This window comes from Lytechinus variegatus, chromosome 2, assembly GCF_018143015.1.
Source record: "Lytechinus variegatus isolate NC3 chromosome 2, Lvar_3.0, whole genome shotgun sequence".
Classification (NCBI taxonomy): domain Eukaryota; kingdom Metazoa; phylum Echinodermata; class Echinoidea; order Temnopleuroida; family Toxopneustidae; genus Lytechinus; species Lytechinus variegatus.
Window position 1 is genome coordinate 11,906,678 of NC_054741.1, and position 18,151 is coordinate 11,924,828.

General features: G+C 37.5%; 2 protein-coding genes across 2 annotated transcripts; both read right to left on the minus strand.

Moving 5' to 3' along the window:
- Positions 1-6,133: 6,133 nt before the first annotated feature.
- LOC121407330 (zinc finger protein 90-like) lies at positions 6,134-8,988 on the minus strand. The gene has a single exon (XM_041598366.1). It carries the CDS (start codon positions 8,976-8,978, stop codon positions 6,228-6,230), a length of 2,751 nt encoding a protein of 916 aa, XP_041454300.1. The 5' UTR covers positions 8,979-8,988; the 3' UTR covers positions 6,134-6,227.
- Positions 8,989-9,026: 38 nt separating this feature from the next.
- On the minus strand, positions 9,027-16,187 carry LOC121407331. Its single transcript, XM_041598367.1, has 3 exons — positions 16,085-16,187; positions 12,968-13,448; positions 9,027-9,838 (listed from the first exon to the last, which is right to left on the minus strand). Exons 2-3 carry the CDS (start codon positions 13,368-13,370, stop codon positions 9,228-9,230), a joined length of 1,014 nt encoding a protein of 337 aa, XP_041454301.1. The 5' UTR covers positions 13,371-13,448; positions 16,085-16,187; the 3' UTR covers positions 9,027-9,227.
- Between the last annotated feature and the right edge of the window lie 1,964 nt (positions 16,188-18,151).

Consider the following 18,151-nt stretch of genomic DNA (forward strand, 5'->3'; position numbering starts at 1 on the left):
AAGAGAAATTACAGTGTACCTTATAACGTACCAAGGCAAGGCAGTGTGTGATCATGATACGGATCATACATTGATGATTGAATCTGCTTTATTTGCAAGAATGGCTAATGAAGTTGTGGTGATCACATTGCGCAATCATCATCATCAGTTGTGGTGATCACATTGCGCAATCATCATGTCCAACAGAAAAGACAAGGTCTTGATCAAACTTAAAGTAGGGTTTTCCCCAAAAAATCCTTTCCATAATTTTCATCACATAACATACAAAATAGAGCTTTCTCTTAACTTAAATTATTACAGGCGCGAAAAAACTGACTAGATCTAACAGAAACAGTAAGACCTAGTATCTAGTCTAATATTAATCTAGTCTGCACTGATACTACTTACTAGTTAGCGAGTAGGCCTAGTGTAGACGTGTAGATGCATTGCAGTGGCTTAGCCTTATTAGCACTGCACCGACACAATTCAATCAATTGCTTACAAAGTTGGGAGTGGTTGATGTCATATTTCTCGTACTTAAAATCATTAAATCACATCAAATTTGTACAGGATGATAAAGAATATCTTAAATTGCATATAAGTTGAAAACTGCAATTATATTTGATCTTACCTCACTATATAAAGAGTGTTTTATCACCGTTTCCCTTCGCCGCAAGCCAGCGGTACGTGTCAGTTCTGCATCGTCTATGCAAATCTGTACACATCGCCCCGATCCAATTCAAAACAACACACGCTCGTTTTTCCAGGGGTATTGTGCAATCAACGGAGCTAGCTGATTGTGTGTGTAGTACCACTGTACGGTACATGAATACAGCGCTGAATGTAACGTACTTGTGAGTGGGACACACAATCTGATACACACCCACCACACGCAAACGGGAATGCCGCGAAAAAAGGGTGTTACGCAATGTTTACGAGCGTTGACAGACAGACGAGACAAGGCAGAAAAAAGGGATAACGAGACCGGGGGCGGGGACGAGAAGAATAGAAGAGGTGAAAGAAATAAAAAGAAGGAAGAACAATCAGGAGGAGAAAATTGAAAAATAGAGAAAGAAGAATAGAAGAGGGCAAAGAAGAGAAACAGAAGAAAAAGATGGGAAAAATTAAAAAATGACAGGAATATTGAGACGGAAACGACAAAAACTTTACAAGAAAAATATGAACAAGGGGATGGGCCAAATGTGGAAGAAGAAATAAACCAAAAAACTAGGTAAGGTCGCGGGGCAAAAGGATACCACATCCAACTTCACAGTCAAAATGTTTTTCCCAAACAATCAAAACATGATTCCATTCCACCCTCTTCCATTTTTTTAAACAATTTGGATTTCTCTTTCACTTCTCTCTTTCCCGGTCTCTTTCAACCCATTCCTTCATCTCCCGGGTTCATCTTTAGATTCACCAATGTTATCTTCACCATCCAGGGATGGGGCGAGCACCTACCCCCACAATTCAAGTAGTAAAGTCGAAAGATAGTGTGGGAAAAGAAATGTCTCTAAACCATTACCCATCATTACTAAGTTGTGAAAATGTCACATTTCATTTAATTGGCATGAGGACCACCCACTCCCCCATATTCACAGCCCACATCACAATTCCGGATCAAAATACCCTGGCACCATAATCATCATCATCATCTCTGTCACCATAGTCGCCACAATCATTCTCATTATCATTACCATCTTCATCACCATCATCATCATCACTATAATCACCATCACCATTATCATCATCAGCATCAAATTCATTATAATCTTCATCATCACAATCATAATTATCATCATCAACATCATTATCACAAGTACCACTATCATCTACATTTCAAGAATGGATGGTAATGCAAATTAATATAGTATTGGGGACCCCCAAATTTGTCAAAATTCAAATAAAAGTCAACAATCATTTTACTGTATGTCCATCCATACATGAAAATTTGCTCAAAATACAAATAAGAAAAAGAAAGCTAGCAGTCACCTTTAATTTTGTTTTCATACCTACTTTCCTTGTTCACTGTGTAATATTTCAGGTTTGAATCTTTACTGGTGTGGTGTAAAACCATCAAAACTGTATATCATGAAACAACTGATAGCTTTACCATAAACTGTATGGAGATAGAATAAACTGAATATGAAATCAAATTATTCTTATAAAATTTTGTTTATGATCTACTCAATATGTACATTAGGAATAGCGCATACATTCGTAATTCCAAAACTTGGTTTTTCCGAAGGGTCGTTAGTCCCAAAAACAAAGTGAGGTTCGTAATTCCGAAGGTTCGTTAGTCCGGAAACGAAGTGAGGTTCGTAATTCAGAAGGTTTGTTAATCCGAAAACGAAATGAGGTTTGTAATTCTGAAGGTTCGTTAGTCCGAAAACGAAAAGTTTTAATGAACCTTATTTCGCTTTCGGACTAACGAACCTTTGGAACGAGCCTTATTTCGTTTTCAGATTAACGAACCTTCGGAACAACAAACCTTATTTCGTTTTCGGATTAACGAACCTTCGGAACATCGAACCTTATTTCGTTTTTGGATTATCAAACCTTCGGAATAACACCACAAATGTTCGGACTAATGAACCCTTTGACCTTTTCGGATTAAAGAACATCGAGGTATAGGCAATTTATTTGGCGGACAGAGGCATAAAAATGTGCAAATCACGCACAATTTGGATCAATCAAGCATACACTAATTCAATAAAAAATGATTACAATTAAAATAACTGCAAGAAATAGTATTGGGTCATTTAATCAAAAATACATTGTAATGACACCCATTTTCATCACAAGATATCCTTGCAATATAGCTTTTTAAATGAAACAATATTCAGTGCCTGCTCTAAAGAGCAAATTGAGGAACACATCAAAAAGGCAAAACTTGGAATGATCATGGAAAGCTTTGTACAATTTTTTAATTACAGCAAACTACTCAAGTCAATGTCATAGTTTGACACAATTTACAATAATTCTACATCTGAATGGATGTCTGACCCAAACAAGGCTCTTTTTTAAATGTCTCCTCTTTTAACAGTGCAGGCCATGTAGAACAATGATTGGTATTCCTTGAAGTTAAAATCTAAATGAACACTTCATAATTTTATTGCTATTAGGAACATCAGATGAAAGTACAGTTTAAATCCCAAATTATTAACCCTAAGTTTTGAATATGGAAAACTATAACATAATCTTTCAAAATGAAAATAAAGAGAATCATCATTATTTTTTAACATTTGGAAAATTAACATCTTTCCTCTGAATACTTTCAAGACTGATTGTACTCTTTGCATGGTGTGAAGCAGAAAACATGTGTTGGGGGGGGGGGGGAGGGTGTGATTAATAACTGTGCTACCCTGCCCCAATCTACCAGAATAGCATGAAGTCACATATCAACAACCAAAAATTGTACCAACCCAACATATTGCAAAATTAAATGTTCTAAAGTGAACTTCTGATTCAATACTGAAAAAAATTGAAACATACATGGATCCTGTAAAATGACTGAATATAAACTTAACAAAATTGTAAACATATCTATAGAGTCATAACCATCAAGTGGGGGCAGATTGATAAAATCATCAAAGATGCACTATTTGAAATTGAATGTAGATAAATATTTGTTTATAGAATTGTCTCAACAAGCAAGCTAGAAACAAGGGGGTTAAACATTGATCTTATTTCAAAAGGGAATTCCCATATAAGTAAATTGTGATGTTGTTACTGTATTTTCATCAACGAAGAAGGTAGGGATGTATTTGCTGGAAATGCTCCATTGTAAACCCACCATTTCCAGTAAATTGTCCTACTGTATAGGGGAGTAAGCCTCATAGCTTCACACATACTCAGGAAAAAAACATTCATTGAGTTACACTTTGGGAATATTTGTAAAATCATTTACAATAAATAAGCAATTTTATCAGAAAATGAACAAACTAGGTAATCTCTAACTGAAAACAAAGAACACAGACTAATGATAATCAATTGAAAAACAGTTCATTACTGTGTCCTATTTATACAAAAAATATTTACATGAGCATACAAATATAGATATTGATATATATAGCATTTCTCATCAAATTTATGCACAAATTCACTATAATCCACCATCAACCCATTGTTTTTATCATATGTGTAAGACTTGAATAGGTTCCACCAATTCACCTACTTGAAAGAATTTGTCTTATGCAATGGTTGAATAATTCCTTGATATGGCATTGTACACCTGGGGCCCGTAACACAAAGCTTAGCGATGAATAGCAAATATGAAAGAACACTTCTGATTGGTTCCTGGTCAGTATTTTGAAATAAATGCGCATGTAACATTGTTATTGAGCAGTAAGTCCATTTAGCGATTGATCGCTGATCTTTGTGTTTCAGGGCCCAGTACTGTATTTGTGGTTGATATAAGTTAAAACGGCATTGTCACATTTCTCCTGATACTGGAGCAGCTTTCTCATAATGCAGTAACATCAGAAAAACCAACTTCAATTTCTTCAAACATACAAAAGCTTTTGCATTAATAATAACGCTGTTCGTGTACAGAGCAAATCACATTATCAGAAAACACCCCTATGCACTCGCAAAGGACTTAGATATCATTACCCTGCCTTTAGCCCCGCAGCCCTTTACAGTGTGGAGGTATTTCAAGGAGTTAATTCCTGCCAGGTACACATTCACCTCACCAGGGTTGAGTGCAGCACAATGTGGATGACTTTCTTGCCAAAGGAAATTACGCCATGGCTGGAATTGGAACCCAAGACCATCTGTTTCAAAGCCAGGAGACTAATCCTCTGGACCACAATGCTCCACATTATTGCCAATGACATATCATTAAAATGTGACTAAAATTTGCATTATTAGAAATCCAAACAGCGTGACCAAGTGATATAAAACATATTAACACACTGGTCAGAATACGTTCAAAAGTACAAACAATACTTATGATCTTCTTGATGAATAAAAAGTAAGAATGGTTAAATAAGTTCCATTAACATAACAAAACCATCATCTTTTTGAGGTGCAATGATAATATAGGTTTATACTTGATAAAGGAGTAACAATGGAGAATTGGCACAGCTTAAAACACACAAGTCCCAAACAGCAACAACTATCTGGCATGTTCAGGGTTAATTAAAAAAAAAAGTAAACTGCAAGTATAGAACAAGCTTCTCCTGTTCAACTCTCATTAACAAAAAGCAAAATGTTGTGCATGGCTAGATTCTGACTCTCATCTGTAGGGTTGGATTCTTCCGGACTCTGTAACATAAAGCTCAGTGATTGATTGTAGTGCCGATTTCCACAATCAATTGCATTGACTATTGTGTATGATCAATCATAAAATTTCAGCCCACAATCAATCATTGAGCTTTGTGTTACAGGGTTCTTGAGTCAGGATATCTCTGTTTCCAAATAACCCGACCCTTCTGCATCAAAAACCTAGTCACACCAAACAAACTGAAACTTTTACCGCATTTCATTTGACTCATTTCAGCTCAATCAATGCAGCATGGACAGGCACCATTTGTGTATTCCAAGGTTAATAACAACAAAATAATAAAAAGCATTCTCTTTCTTCACCTCTTACATCATATTCAGTAAATTTCTAACAGCAACTGAAAGTAACAGCATTTCTGTGTCAGTTTTTTCTTTGTATATCATTTCATACTCTGATCAATACTGCATAGAGGTTATTTTTAATTAATAACAACCTCGGCTTTTTAAGAAGGTTCTCAATTATTTATCTGTGTCTTGTGTATAATTTTTATGGGTTTTCAAAATCAAGATTGTCTTAGATTTTCACTAAATTGACATTCAATGAAGAATGTTTCCTGCATATTTCTAATTATCCAACAATCTATTAACAATCTATTGCATTGCTTATCAATATTCTTCTACTACACCAGTCTTTCTACAATCTTTAAGAAGGTTTCACCTTCATGTCTTTGACATAGCTGATTATGTTTGATCATTTGCAATATTTGTAATATTTAGTGAGGACTTAACTTGAAGGATGCAAAGAGTCATATCATTTTAGTGTGGTGACTAGTGTCATAATTGACTCACATTGCCAAACCAACAGCACTTTGATGAACACGCACATAATTTTTTTTCTTCAATTTGTCATTGTTTAGTTTAGAATAGATTTTGTTGGATTGACTGTGTAGCATTATAAATTTGATGTTTTATTGTTAATCAGTCTTTGTTGAGTTTAGAATTTTTTGGAATTGACTTGGGTATTACTGAGTGATGATTTCAGAATCTTGAAGTGAAGCTAAAGCATTGATAACATCTGGAAGAGAAGAATTGATATCAATCAGCTGGCCTTGATCCTCCGGGAGAATTACCTCAACTGTCATGTCTTGAGGAATTTCTTGATGTTGTTCTGTCTGTACTTCAACTATGGCAGGATCCATTTCATGAGATTGGTTCACTTGCTCATGGTCCATCTCTTGAGTTGACTCGGGCGGCATCGGTGTGTCATGATTGACAGCGGGTGTTTCATTCAGAGAAGGTACAGATGGTACCACCTGGATAACCTGGTGTTTGTCTTTCTTCATAGTGGATGGGTTGAATGCATCAGGTGGACAGCACTTGGAGAGGTTCATCTTCTGACTGGGATGCTTCTTCTGGTAGTGTCGTTTCACAACCTGCAGATCAGTTGCCCTGTAGTCGGGACAGATGGCGCATCGGAATCGACGGCGCTCTCCAGTGTTGTGGTGGAGGACAACATGCCGACGTAAATGGACTGGCTGGGCAGCAGCATAATCACAGAGGTCACATTTGTGCGGCTTCAACTTCAGGTGGGCAGTTTGGACATGGAGCTTCAGGCTCTGCATTGTCTTGTACATCTTCCCACAGACATGGCAGGCTGCTTGCTTCTCAGTGGAGTGTTTCCTCATGTGGCTTATGATGTTTCCACGCTTGTCAGAGCCATAGTCACAAAGATCACAGGTAAATCGCTTCACAGAAGAATGTTTCCACATGTGACGGCGAAGATCACAAATACGGCGGAAGGTTTCATTACACACCTCACACACTAAGAAAGGGGCTCCCTTCTCTCTGTGGATGACAACCCCTTGTCCCATTATCTTAGTACTCTCAGCCAATGGCATCATAGGGTGCGTGTTCATGATATGGTTCTTCATATCCTCCCTTTTCTCTTCAACTGTGTTGCACCAAGTGCACGTGTAAGGTCCAGAGTCTTCTTTAGCATGTCTCCTCATATGATGCTTGTAAAGATCAGCACCTATTATGTTGGTATCACATTTAGGACAATGGAACGATTCACCTTCATTGTGGACCCTGGCCAAATGACTTTCAAGAGCTTTCTTATTTTTACCTTGAAAATCACAATGGGGGCATTTGCAGTCCTTTACCTTTGTATGCTTCTTAGTATGATCCTTACATAGTCCAACCTTTGGGAAGAGTTTCCCACAAACTCCACATTCAACATTCCCAAAGCGTAAATGTATATATCGTAATATGGAAGGAGTCAGTTTTTTGTAATTCAGATTGACAAAGTCTTCCCCAACTTCCTCTAGTTCTTCTTTGCTTACAATTTCAGTAGGAATACTGATCTTTGACATTAAATCATCAAAGATGGAGCCTGTCATCGCACTCTTAGGTGCTTCTGCTCCAGTTCTGCGCTGCGCCCATTGCACCTTGTCTGCTTCCAGTGCTTTATCCATCTGCCCAGCCAAGTAGATACTCCTTCGTAGACTCTCATTGATTTTGTCTTGAGGGTTGAACTCTCCTTCCTGATCAGCCCTGTGGAACCCAACATGCTCATTAAGTGCGCCATATGTCAAGAATTTCTCTTCACACATAGAGCAACGGTAGATAAAAGGATGCGTGTTCAAGTGACGTGTCAATTTTACTTCACCTTCAAATGCCATTCCACACATAGGACAGTTGCGGGAAGATGAGCGCTTCTTCATCCTCTTCCTCTTCTTTTTTTCTCCATTTTTATTCTTTCGTCCTTTAGCTTTCTTTGAGCCAGATTGCTGGGCATGATTCGTTCTTATATGAGTGTAGTAGCTTTTCTTTGTCTTGCACTTCTGTCCACAAATATCACACTCAAATAGAACAATCTGACTCTTTGCTCGCCCAGCTGTGGCCATTAATGTGTAGAATTCTTTCCCTTTTCCTTCCCTGATTTCCTCCCGATGGCTGATGTACAGATGACCAAGCATGGTGCTTTGACCTTTGAACTTAACATCGCAAAGAATGCAACGTAAGGATGGAGCGTGGGTCTTCCTATGCTCATCCAGATCCTCTGCATCCTTCCCAACATAAACACATTGGCCATGCCAGCATTTGAGTTCATGATCATTATGTTTCTGTATGTGAGTTGTCCAGCCACGTTTGTGAGTAGAACTGTATCCGCACTGCACACACATGTAAGGACGATATCCGATGTGAGAAAATATATGAGGAGTCATAACATTCTTAGTCTTGAACACCTTGCGACATATAAGACACATGAAAAAATCAAGAGCTTCCCCATTAGGACTCTGTAGTCCACCGTGTACTTTTTTGATATATTTGTTTAACTCATCAACTGTAGGAGGATCCTTGTTAGCCCACTGTTTCATCATATCATCGTCTAGTATATCGGATAGTGCTTTGTACTTGCAAATTAATGAATCAGGGTCAATTTTCTTTCCCACTTCTGGGTTGTGTATAAATGGAACAGGTTCATCATCATCGTTATCCTCTACATAATCATCTTCACAAAATTCATAATCATCATCTTCTCCCAATACTGTAGAAGGAATATTTACCTGACTGCCTATCTTATCTATCTGATTGTGGGTCTCTTCAACTTCACTATTCTCCTCTATGCTCTTATCCTCTTTGCTCTCCTCCTTTCCACTCTCCTTTTCATCCTCCTCTTTCTTGCTCTCCTCTTTTTCACCTTCTACCTTTTCACTGTCCTCCTTTCCACTCCTCCTTATTTCTCTCCATTTCGCTCTTCTCCTTTTCATTCTTCTCCTCAATCATGTCCATTTCCCTTTTCTCATTTTCCTGTTCAGCTATCTGCTTCATCTCTTCATCAGTCACTTTCTGTGCTTCCCACTTCCACCCTGTCACATGTTTTCTTTTGCAGAGTTTCCATGTGCCAGGTCTGTCCTCTGGTGGTATGTCTTTACTTAGATGGACACCTAGAGTAGGTGGTATACCATCATCATCATCATCATCAATGCCATTATCCATGGGATCCTCTTCAAAGCTCCTTACTTTGGTAGGGCTGTCTCCAAACTGCTGTGGAGATTCAAAGTCAACAAGATCAGTAGCCGTCTTGGGAGGTATGGGGGAATTTTCTTCCCATCTTCCACTCCACTTTCTTTAATTTTATCAGAGTTTGTCGCTTCATTCTCAACAATGACAAGGTGAGATGTGACTGTTTCTGATTCTGACTCTTTCTTGTTCTCTTTGGGAGTCATTAGCGTTAACATTTCTTCTGCTCTACTAGGAGATTTTGATAATGTACTTTCCTCTCCCCTGCGGGGCGATGACTTCCTCTTGCTCATCTGGAGGCATCTGTGCATATTCATCTGTCTAGCACGATCAAACTGTCTATCACACTTGTCGCAGCCATACATTGTCTTGTTTCCCTCTGCAGTCGGGCTTACAACCCTGGTCGGCGGAGGTGATGCTAATACTTGCTGTTTTTGTGGGGATGCAAGCTTGGGTAACTTGACGTCTGGAAGCGGCAACATAAGCATAACACCAACTTTACCCTCATGCATTGTCCTTGCATGATTGGTCATCTGCTGAGGATCAAAGGAATATTTCTTGCATACAGGGCAGGCATAAATCAGCAGGTTCAATTTCATCAGTTCATCTGAAAAGAAAAAAGAGATATAAAAATATATAATGGTTTGATAAGAGTACAGTAGAACTTGCACAATGTTTCTAGTTTTGTTCAGACATTTGTTTCATAAAAATAAGGCAACTTTGCTGGGGCCTGTTGCAGAAATAGTTGTGTTACAAAACAAGTGGAATGCCTCTGGCAGTCTCGCCTGAATCATCTCCAAATTTCAAGAACTAAATTCATAAACAAAGTTATGATGGCAATTAAAAAATTACCCCCAACATGACCAAAGTTCGTTGACCCTGAATGACCTTTGACCTTGGTCATGTGACCCAAAACTAAGGCAGAATATTAAAATATTAAGTGATACACCATCATCCTTATGTCCAAGTTTTATGAACTAGGTCCATATACTTTCAACGTTATTATTACTTGTGATGACATTTCAAAATCTTAACCTTGGCTAAGATTTCAATGTTAACGAAGCCGCTGCCATCAGAAAAGCGTCGCCTATAGTCTCGCTCTGCTTTGCAGAAAAAAGATAATTCCACATGTTCATGGAGAAATAACACATGACAATGAGGAGAAACTGGAAACATTCCATACTTCATATAATGAAAAACAAAAGAAATAATGAGTGATGTCATCACTCACCTCATTTGCATATGAAACAGGATTGTGTAACTGTCTTGTGAAATTAAGCAAAACTTAGAAATTTTATAACCTTTCTTATTCTAAATCCGATTTTGATGAAAATTTTAGTTGTTATTGTTGTTACGATTTTTCTCTTTTTATTAAATACACAACTTTTTGTTGGGGTGGACTTGTCCTTTAAACGTTCATTTCACAAAGAGCAAGATCTCTGAAAGACCACTGTAAGACCATTGCTTGATCTTTCAGAGGAAAAACGTCCCTAAAAAGAAAAAAAAAGTGAAAAAAGAGAGGAGAAAAGGAAAAGCGAAGGGAGGAAGGGAAGAAAGGTAGCTTTGTGGGTTTTTCTTATCTTTTTTTCATTCTTTATTTTTTCAAAAAAGAGAAACTCCTTCACTCTTGCTCTAAATTAAAATATATGAATTATGCTTCCGCGCTGCACGCGGTTAAATGACAATATTGCAGTTCTCCTCTGTATCCCCTCACCTTTTCTCTAACCCTGTTTTTCCACCTCAGCTATATATTGTTTCTTGCCAGTTAAAGCTCAAATATATACATTCAGACATTAGGGCATGGAATTAGCCCGGGGGGCCACTTACATTGAAGAGTGGATACCATGCGCGACCAAAAAAACATGTAAAAAGGATGGCTTTTTCACGATATGGCACGTTACATACGTAACGTGATAAGGGTGTCAAAAACACAAAAATAATGAAAAAAGGGTATCTATTTCCCTAGGAAAATTACGTGTTTAGGGTCGAATTTGCGGGGATGAAAAAACAAAATTAAAATGTTTTATAAAGGATGTCCTTTTTGCCCCAACACTTCGTGTTCAGAGTCCGATTCGCATGAGATGTAGAAGCTGGGGTCGTACTAAACCAAATAAGGTAAAGCCGGCGACTGAAGGACCCGTAACAATAAAACATTCCTGTACTTGTTTAGGGGTTCATTTCAGGGAATATTTGCCAAGAGTATCGTTTTGTTTCCAATACTTGTTAAGGGGTTCATTTTCAGACTGGAAATTACGTGTTTAGGGTGCTTTTCGAGACCCCATGGTCGTGCACTTGTGAATGGAAGTGCCCCCCCGGGGAATTAGACATGTTTTATAGCTCCATGGAATTAGAGTAAGGTTAGTCCAAAGTATATGAAGTTATCTTTTTTTTTCAAATTGATCGTGCAACTTCTGGTCGGGTCGACTCCGGGTGGGTAAAATCTTTATTTCAATTTCTGCCGTCACCTCAATATAGGCAACTTCTCCCACTTTTCAGCTCATTACTAAACAACCATAATTTGGGGGCAAACAGGTACCTAATTTAAAAAGAGGAAGGTATACAATTCGTGTCGTATTGAAAATTTTTTTTTTATCAAATTCTATTAAACTTCATTTTGATCCCTGCACATTCCTTTCCTGTCCTGTTTTGCGCCCTCAGTTTGAAAAATGAAGCGCTTCAAGATAATAGTCAAAGAAATCATCCTTTTTTATATAATTTGGATAAATCACAGAAGTTTCAACTTTTTGCGCACTTTTTTCCTTGTAATGAAGTTCAATAATCTTAGAAATCAATAGAATTAAAGCCGATGGGGTGTAAGAGATATGTATTTGAAGAAACGTCCGCCCTTTGAAATTTCAGAGTTTCATTGCTCAGGGCGGGAAGGAATATCTTCATCCCAGCATATAACCTTTTTCTCCTCTGTTTTGCGAATTAAAGATTGTTTGTAATAAAATCTTTCCAAGGGAAGCATTCCTTTAAATCAGAGGACCCTTATCTTTGGAAAAAAACTTGATATATCTTTTTAGCTCTCCATGTAATTATTATTTTAATTTTCTCCATTTTATCCCCTTTTTGTGCGTTCACAATCACTTTTGAAAACAAGGTTCAAAATCACACTATAGTCAACTAAATTGGAGGTGATATAGGTACTACAGACAAGAGAGACGGCTCCTTTTCATTTTAATTTATGAAACACCGAAAGCTTTGCGCGGGAGGGGGAAACTCCCCCTCCCTTTGTGTGCATTACTGCCCCTCCAAAATGAAATCCTGGCTACGCGGTCGCTTGTTGCATAAAAGATCTCTGAAAGACCATTGAAAAATATCTATATCTCTATAGGACTAGTCTAAGCCCAGTATTAAAAGAAGTATCAAACACTTTTTCTGAGTTATTTGAGGAGTCTTTTGGAGCCATTCCACAGAAAATGACAAATTTCATTTATCTTGGAGACTGCTGTAAAACCTTTCCAAATTTTGGTCTTTCAAAGGTCTCCCTTCTGTGTTCTAATATACATGCACATGCTTCAATTTTATGCTTATGTGATTGAAACACAAATACTTGGCTTTGTCATATCCTAGTTAAAGATCTACAGGCATGTGAATAACTTTGTGAAACCGCTCTTTTCATCAACAGGAATCAATTTACATTCTCAATCAATTGCCAAATACATGAGACATTTCGATGAAAACATTTGTCCATTGTTATTAAATACATAGTCAAATGTACGACAGTACAAACCTCTAGGATCTTTGCTGTAATTGTGTTCATCTTCCATTTCAATTGATGGCTCAGATAATAATTCAGTAGTTGCTTCATCCTGCTTTGTTTGGTCTCTTCTCTCAGCAGATTCTGCACTCGAGGACTTCCCCGTGGCTCCACTGAACTTGATTGGAAGAGTTTTCTTTTTATTTGGAGCATGTTTCTTCTGGTTTACCCGGCTGGACTCCGTCTGTTTAGATTTCTTGCTCCTCGCGGGAGCCGAAACTTTCTTGATTACCACTGTCTTCTTTACCGTAGGCTTCTGCACTGTTTTGGAAGTGGCTCTGGTCTTTCCTTGAGTGGGGGAATTGATTGCAGCCTTTTTAGCTGCAGGCTTGTCAGAAGAGTCTGCAGGAGGTCGTCCTCTCTTTCTGCTCTTCATCTTGGTTGCTTGGGATTTCTTTTGTGATGTTTACCAAAATCTGTCAAAGTGCCTGATCATCAATGGACTCTGGAAAATCTATGAAAGAATGAAATAAGGGTATTGAGTAACTCTGTCTCTAATAGGAGTAACATATTGAATTATAGTTTCATTGAACAATCAACATAAAAAAAAGTATGTTTTTGTATGGATATTTTTAAAATTACAACCATTCTCTTAATGAAGCATGCTATTTATTAGACCAAGAGCTTCGGTCACTGTTATTTCGGTTGTTCAGCTGAACTCCGTTGGCTTCACTCACCAAATACAAAGACCGAAGTTCTAGCGCGATCTGTACAGGGGACTCAATGGCCATATGTTTATGTACTTAAGATCGGATAAAACGGGGAAGTGAATATGCGCGACAGCCGAGGTAAGTCACTGTTTTTGTTCCTTTTAATTTGAATTTTCTGTTTTTTTGCAATTAATGCCAAGAGGGAATATTAATTTGCATTTAGGTCGCAATAATTTTCACAATTTTTATTCATTAAAGACAAAAATTGAAGAGCCCCGATGGGGGGATTTTGCATTGCAAGTCCTCTAATGGTGGCTGCACGATAGCGAGCCGTCTGTGTACGAGAATTTTTTTTTTTAAATGTTAAAAAAATCCTCGAAACAGACAGCTGTCTAGCTATTTATTAGATTTGGCTGATGTAATTGTAAAACAAATGGGGCAAGTTCAAAACACAATTTCAAAACATCGCATGCGATAGGTCGCAGGTCAAACAGCATAAATTGACCTGCAACCTATCGCATGCGATGTTTTGAAATCGGCAGTGAATAATACATGTGAGGAAATAGATACTGACCCAAAATCACCAATTTTGAGGATACAGGAGGATGGACATGGAGTGAAATATGGGTGAAGAGTAAGAAATTAGCTATTTTTCTTTCTCATATTTTTTTATAAATTTTACTTTTAAACTTTTTTTGATACCATCTTTGTCACTCAGAATATCCGATCGAGTTAACCGTCCCAAAGTGGGGTAGATCTAGGGGGTGTAACCCAGGGAGCGCCCAGGAGCTTACCGTGTATTTACCCATACTCTTGGGACAAGGGTAGATTATGGTCAAAACATCTAGCAAGATAAATTGTGAAAACAGAAATTATGCACTAACACCGATCTTATGGATGAAGGTCTAACGAGTGGTAGAATCCTGACGTCGAGGCACAGACTGAAACCTCAAAAAACTGAAAAGTTCTCTCCTCCCCAGTCTCGATTGGCCGTTTTTGTTGTGAATCATAACAAAATGGCCGACCGAGACTGGGGTTATCTTACTCGATATTTTGACCATAATCTACCCTTGTCCCGTGAGTATGGGTAAATACACTGTAAGCTCCTGGGCTGGGCGCCGGACCACTACGCGTTCCGGCGCTCCCTGGGCCTGGGTTAGGTGGGGTGTAGACCAAAAGCTTCAGTCATTGTCGGTACTCTGTTATGTTGGTTGTTCAGCTGAACTCCGTTGGCTTCACTCACCAAATACAGAGACCCACTTGTTCACTGCTACCATCTGGCCTGTGGAGAATCTACAGGTAGGACTATGGTATGCCAATGCTGTATTGAGCACACACTTTAAAAAATCATTAAAATATTACTTTTGTGACCAAAATTACTAATTTCCATACAGTTTTAATTTATTTCATTAGTAATGTGGAAATAATTTTTGTATTCACCAGAGCGCTCAAAAACTTGAATTTTGGGCATATTTTTGTGTACGCCCTCTATTGGTGAAAGTAATATGGCAAGAAAATTTTCATTTTTTGATCTCTATTTTAATTAAGAAAAAAATGATATAAAGAATCAAATTTAAAGAGCCAAGTTGTATGAATAACAGGTCTAATGGAAACTGTCAGTGTAAAAAAATAAAGCATTTGCCCCAAAGAAAAAGAGAAATAAGCCAAACATTGCCACCCTTATTTTGCCACACATAGAGATATAACTGAGAACAAGTTCATTGAATGAGTGCAGAGACCGAAGTTCTAGCGCAATCTGTACAGGGGACTCAATGGCCATATGTTTATGTACTTAAGATCGGACAAAACGGGGAAGTGAATTTGCGTGACAGTCGAGGTAAGTCACTGTTTTTGTTCCTTTTAACTTGATTTTTCACCCTTTTTTGGCAATTAATGCCAAGAGGTCCGGGAATATTAATTTGCATTTTGGTCGCAATAATTGTCAATTTTTTTATTCATTAAAGACAGAAATTGAAGAGCCCCAACGGGGGGATTTTGCATTGCAAGTCCCCTAATGATCATGATGGTGGCTGCACGATAGCGAGCCGTCTGTGCACGAGGAGAAATTTTTAAAAATGTTTAAAAAACTCCTCGAAACAGACGGCTGCCAGCTGTCTAGCTAGTGTACTAGCATGAAGTGGAGTGGAGCCTGCACAAACTTTGCTGGAGGTATTACTCTCCATGCATGAGCTCCAGGAGTCCAGGCTAAGCGCGCCCCCGACCCTAAGTATGGCCGCCCGCGCCTGGCCACCATGCCTGGCCTGGCCGGCGGTAGTGCAGCTGAGGTAGACTGAATTCTGGACAGAGTCGGAGAATGCAAATGCCAATCTAGTAACAACGTTAAACAACAGCAAATCAAATATATCCATCCACATACAAATTATTACATATTCAAAATCTTACAGAGAAAAAAAATAAATGTCGGGTAACAAATGTTTACCTAACGTGGAACCTGTTGGTTTTGGAGCTTTCTCAGATAATTCTTTTGATTTCTGATCCTTGCGAAGGAATGACAGCGCTGATACCGCCATATTCCAATTTGTGCAGCTAAATTCACATCGTAGAGGGCACTAGCCTAATTTTGTTTCGCCATCGTGCAAAAATTTTTGCCAAATAAAAATATTTTCAGACCTAATTTTTAGTGTGATCGGGGCTGTGATATGATTGAATCATCAAAATTAAATGTTGTCTTTGGATATACAATTCTTAGTTTTTCATTTGTTTTGGGACGAATGAATGCCTTGCCATGGTTGCCTCATCTTCATACAGGGATTGCAATTAAATTTCAGATGACGTCAAATGTTGATTGCTCACGTAATTAACCCTCATGGAGCGCTTTTACCCATTTTTGTATAAGATGATGTCATTTTTATTCATCATTCGTAGTAGAGACTAGACTCTTTTCTTCTTTATTTCCACCTCCCCCTCCCCCTCTCTATATCTCTGACATTTTTCCTTCCTGTTGGCACAACTTAAAGGACAAGTCCATCCCAACAAAAACTTGATTTGAATAAAAAGAGAAAAATTCAACAAGCATAACACTGAAAATTTCATCAAAATCGGATGTAAAATAAGAAAGTTATGGCATTTTAAAGTTTCGCTTATTTTCAACAAAATAGTTATATGAACGAGCCAGTTACATACAAATGAGAGAGTTGTTGACATCACTCACTCACTATTTTTTTGAAAATTTTTATTAGGCCTATATGAAATATGAAATATTTTTATTTTCTCGTCATTGTCATGTGAAATGAAGTTTCATTCCTCCCTGAACACGTGGAATTCCATTATCATAACATTTTGTGCTTCAGGCAAGGAGGTCCTGATCGCACGGTCAAATTCGTAAAAAATGAAATATTGTATAATTCAAACAATAAAAAAACAAAAGAAATAGTGAGTGAGTGAGTCCTCGATACTCTCATTTGGATGTAACTGGCTCGTTCATATAACTATTTTGTTGAAAATAAGTAAAACTTTGAAATGTCATAATTTTCTTATTTTACATCTGATTTTGGTGAAATTTTCAGCATGCCTGTTGGATTTTTCTATATTGATTCAAATCAACCTTTTTCTGAGATGGACTTGACCTTTAAAACTATAGGGGTGCATGTTCACACCTGTAACTGCCCCTTTATTCGTTGAGTTCTTTACTCTTGTAATTAAAGGTCAAGTCCACCCCAGAAAAATGTTGATTTGAATCAATATAGAAAAATCCAACAGGCATAATGTTTAAAATTTCATCAAAATCAGAATCAAAATGAAAAAGTTATATGTCATTTCAAAGTTTCCCTTATTTTTCAAAGAAGAGTGAATTCAGTGACAGAAAGTCGATGATGTCCCTCACTCGCTATTTCTTTGTTTTTTTTTATTGTTTGAATTATACAATATTTCAGTTTGTACATATTTAACAATAAGGATGCAACTTTCAGACTGAACCATACAATGTTAAAACAAAACCACATGTTTAGGAGGAATGAAACTTTGTTTCACATGACAATAAGGAGAAAAATTAGAATATTTCGTAATAAAATATAAAAGAAGTAGTGCGAGGGCGACGTCATCAGTCCCTTATTTGCGACCAGGAAAACTGTTTTGTGAAATTATGTGAAAAACAAGGGTAATGTTAGATTGTAACAACTTTTTTTATTTCACATCCGATTTTGATGAAATTTTCAGTGTTATGCTTGTTTGATTTTTCTCATTTTATTTGTTTTTGTTGGGGTGGACTTATCCTTTAATAAATGTCCTAAAGGGATGCTCCGGGCCGAAAATATCTGTGTATACATAAATATCATAGTAAAATTTACAGAGCAAAATGCTGACAAAAATATCATAAATACAACAAATAGCGAAGTTATTGAATTCTAAAATTTACCAATATAATTGTTTATATGCACGTCAACATAAATATTCATTAGATAGGCTGATGATGTCACATCCCCAATTTCCTTGTTCTTATTTTATTACTTGAAATCATAATTGTTTCATTTTTTAATACAATTATGTC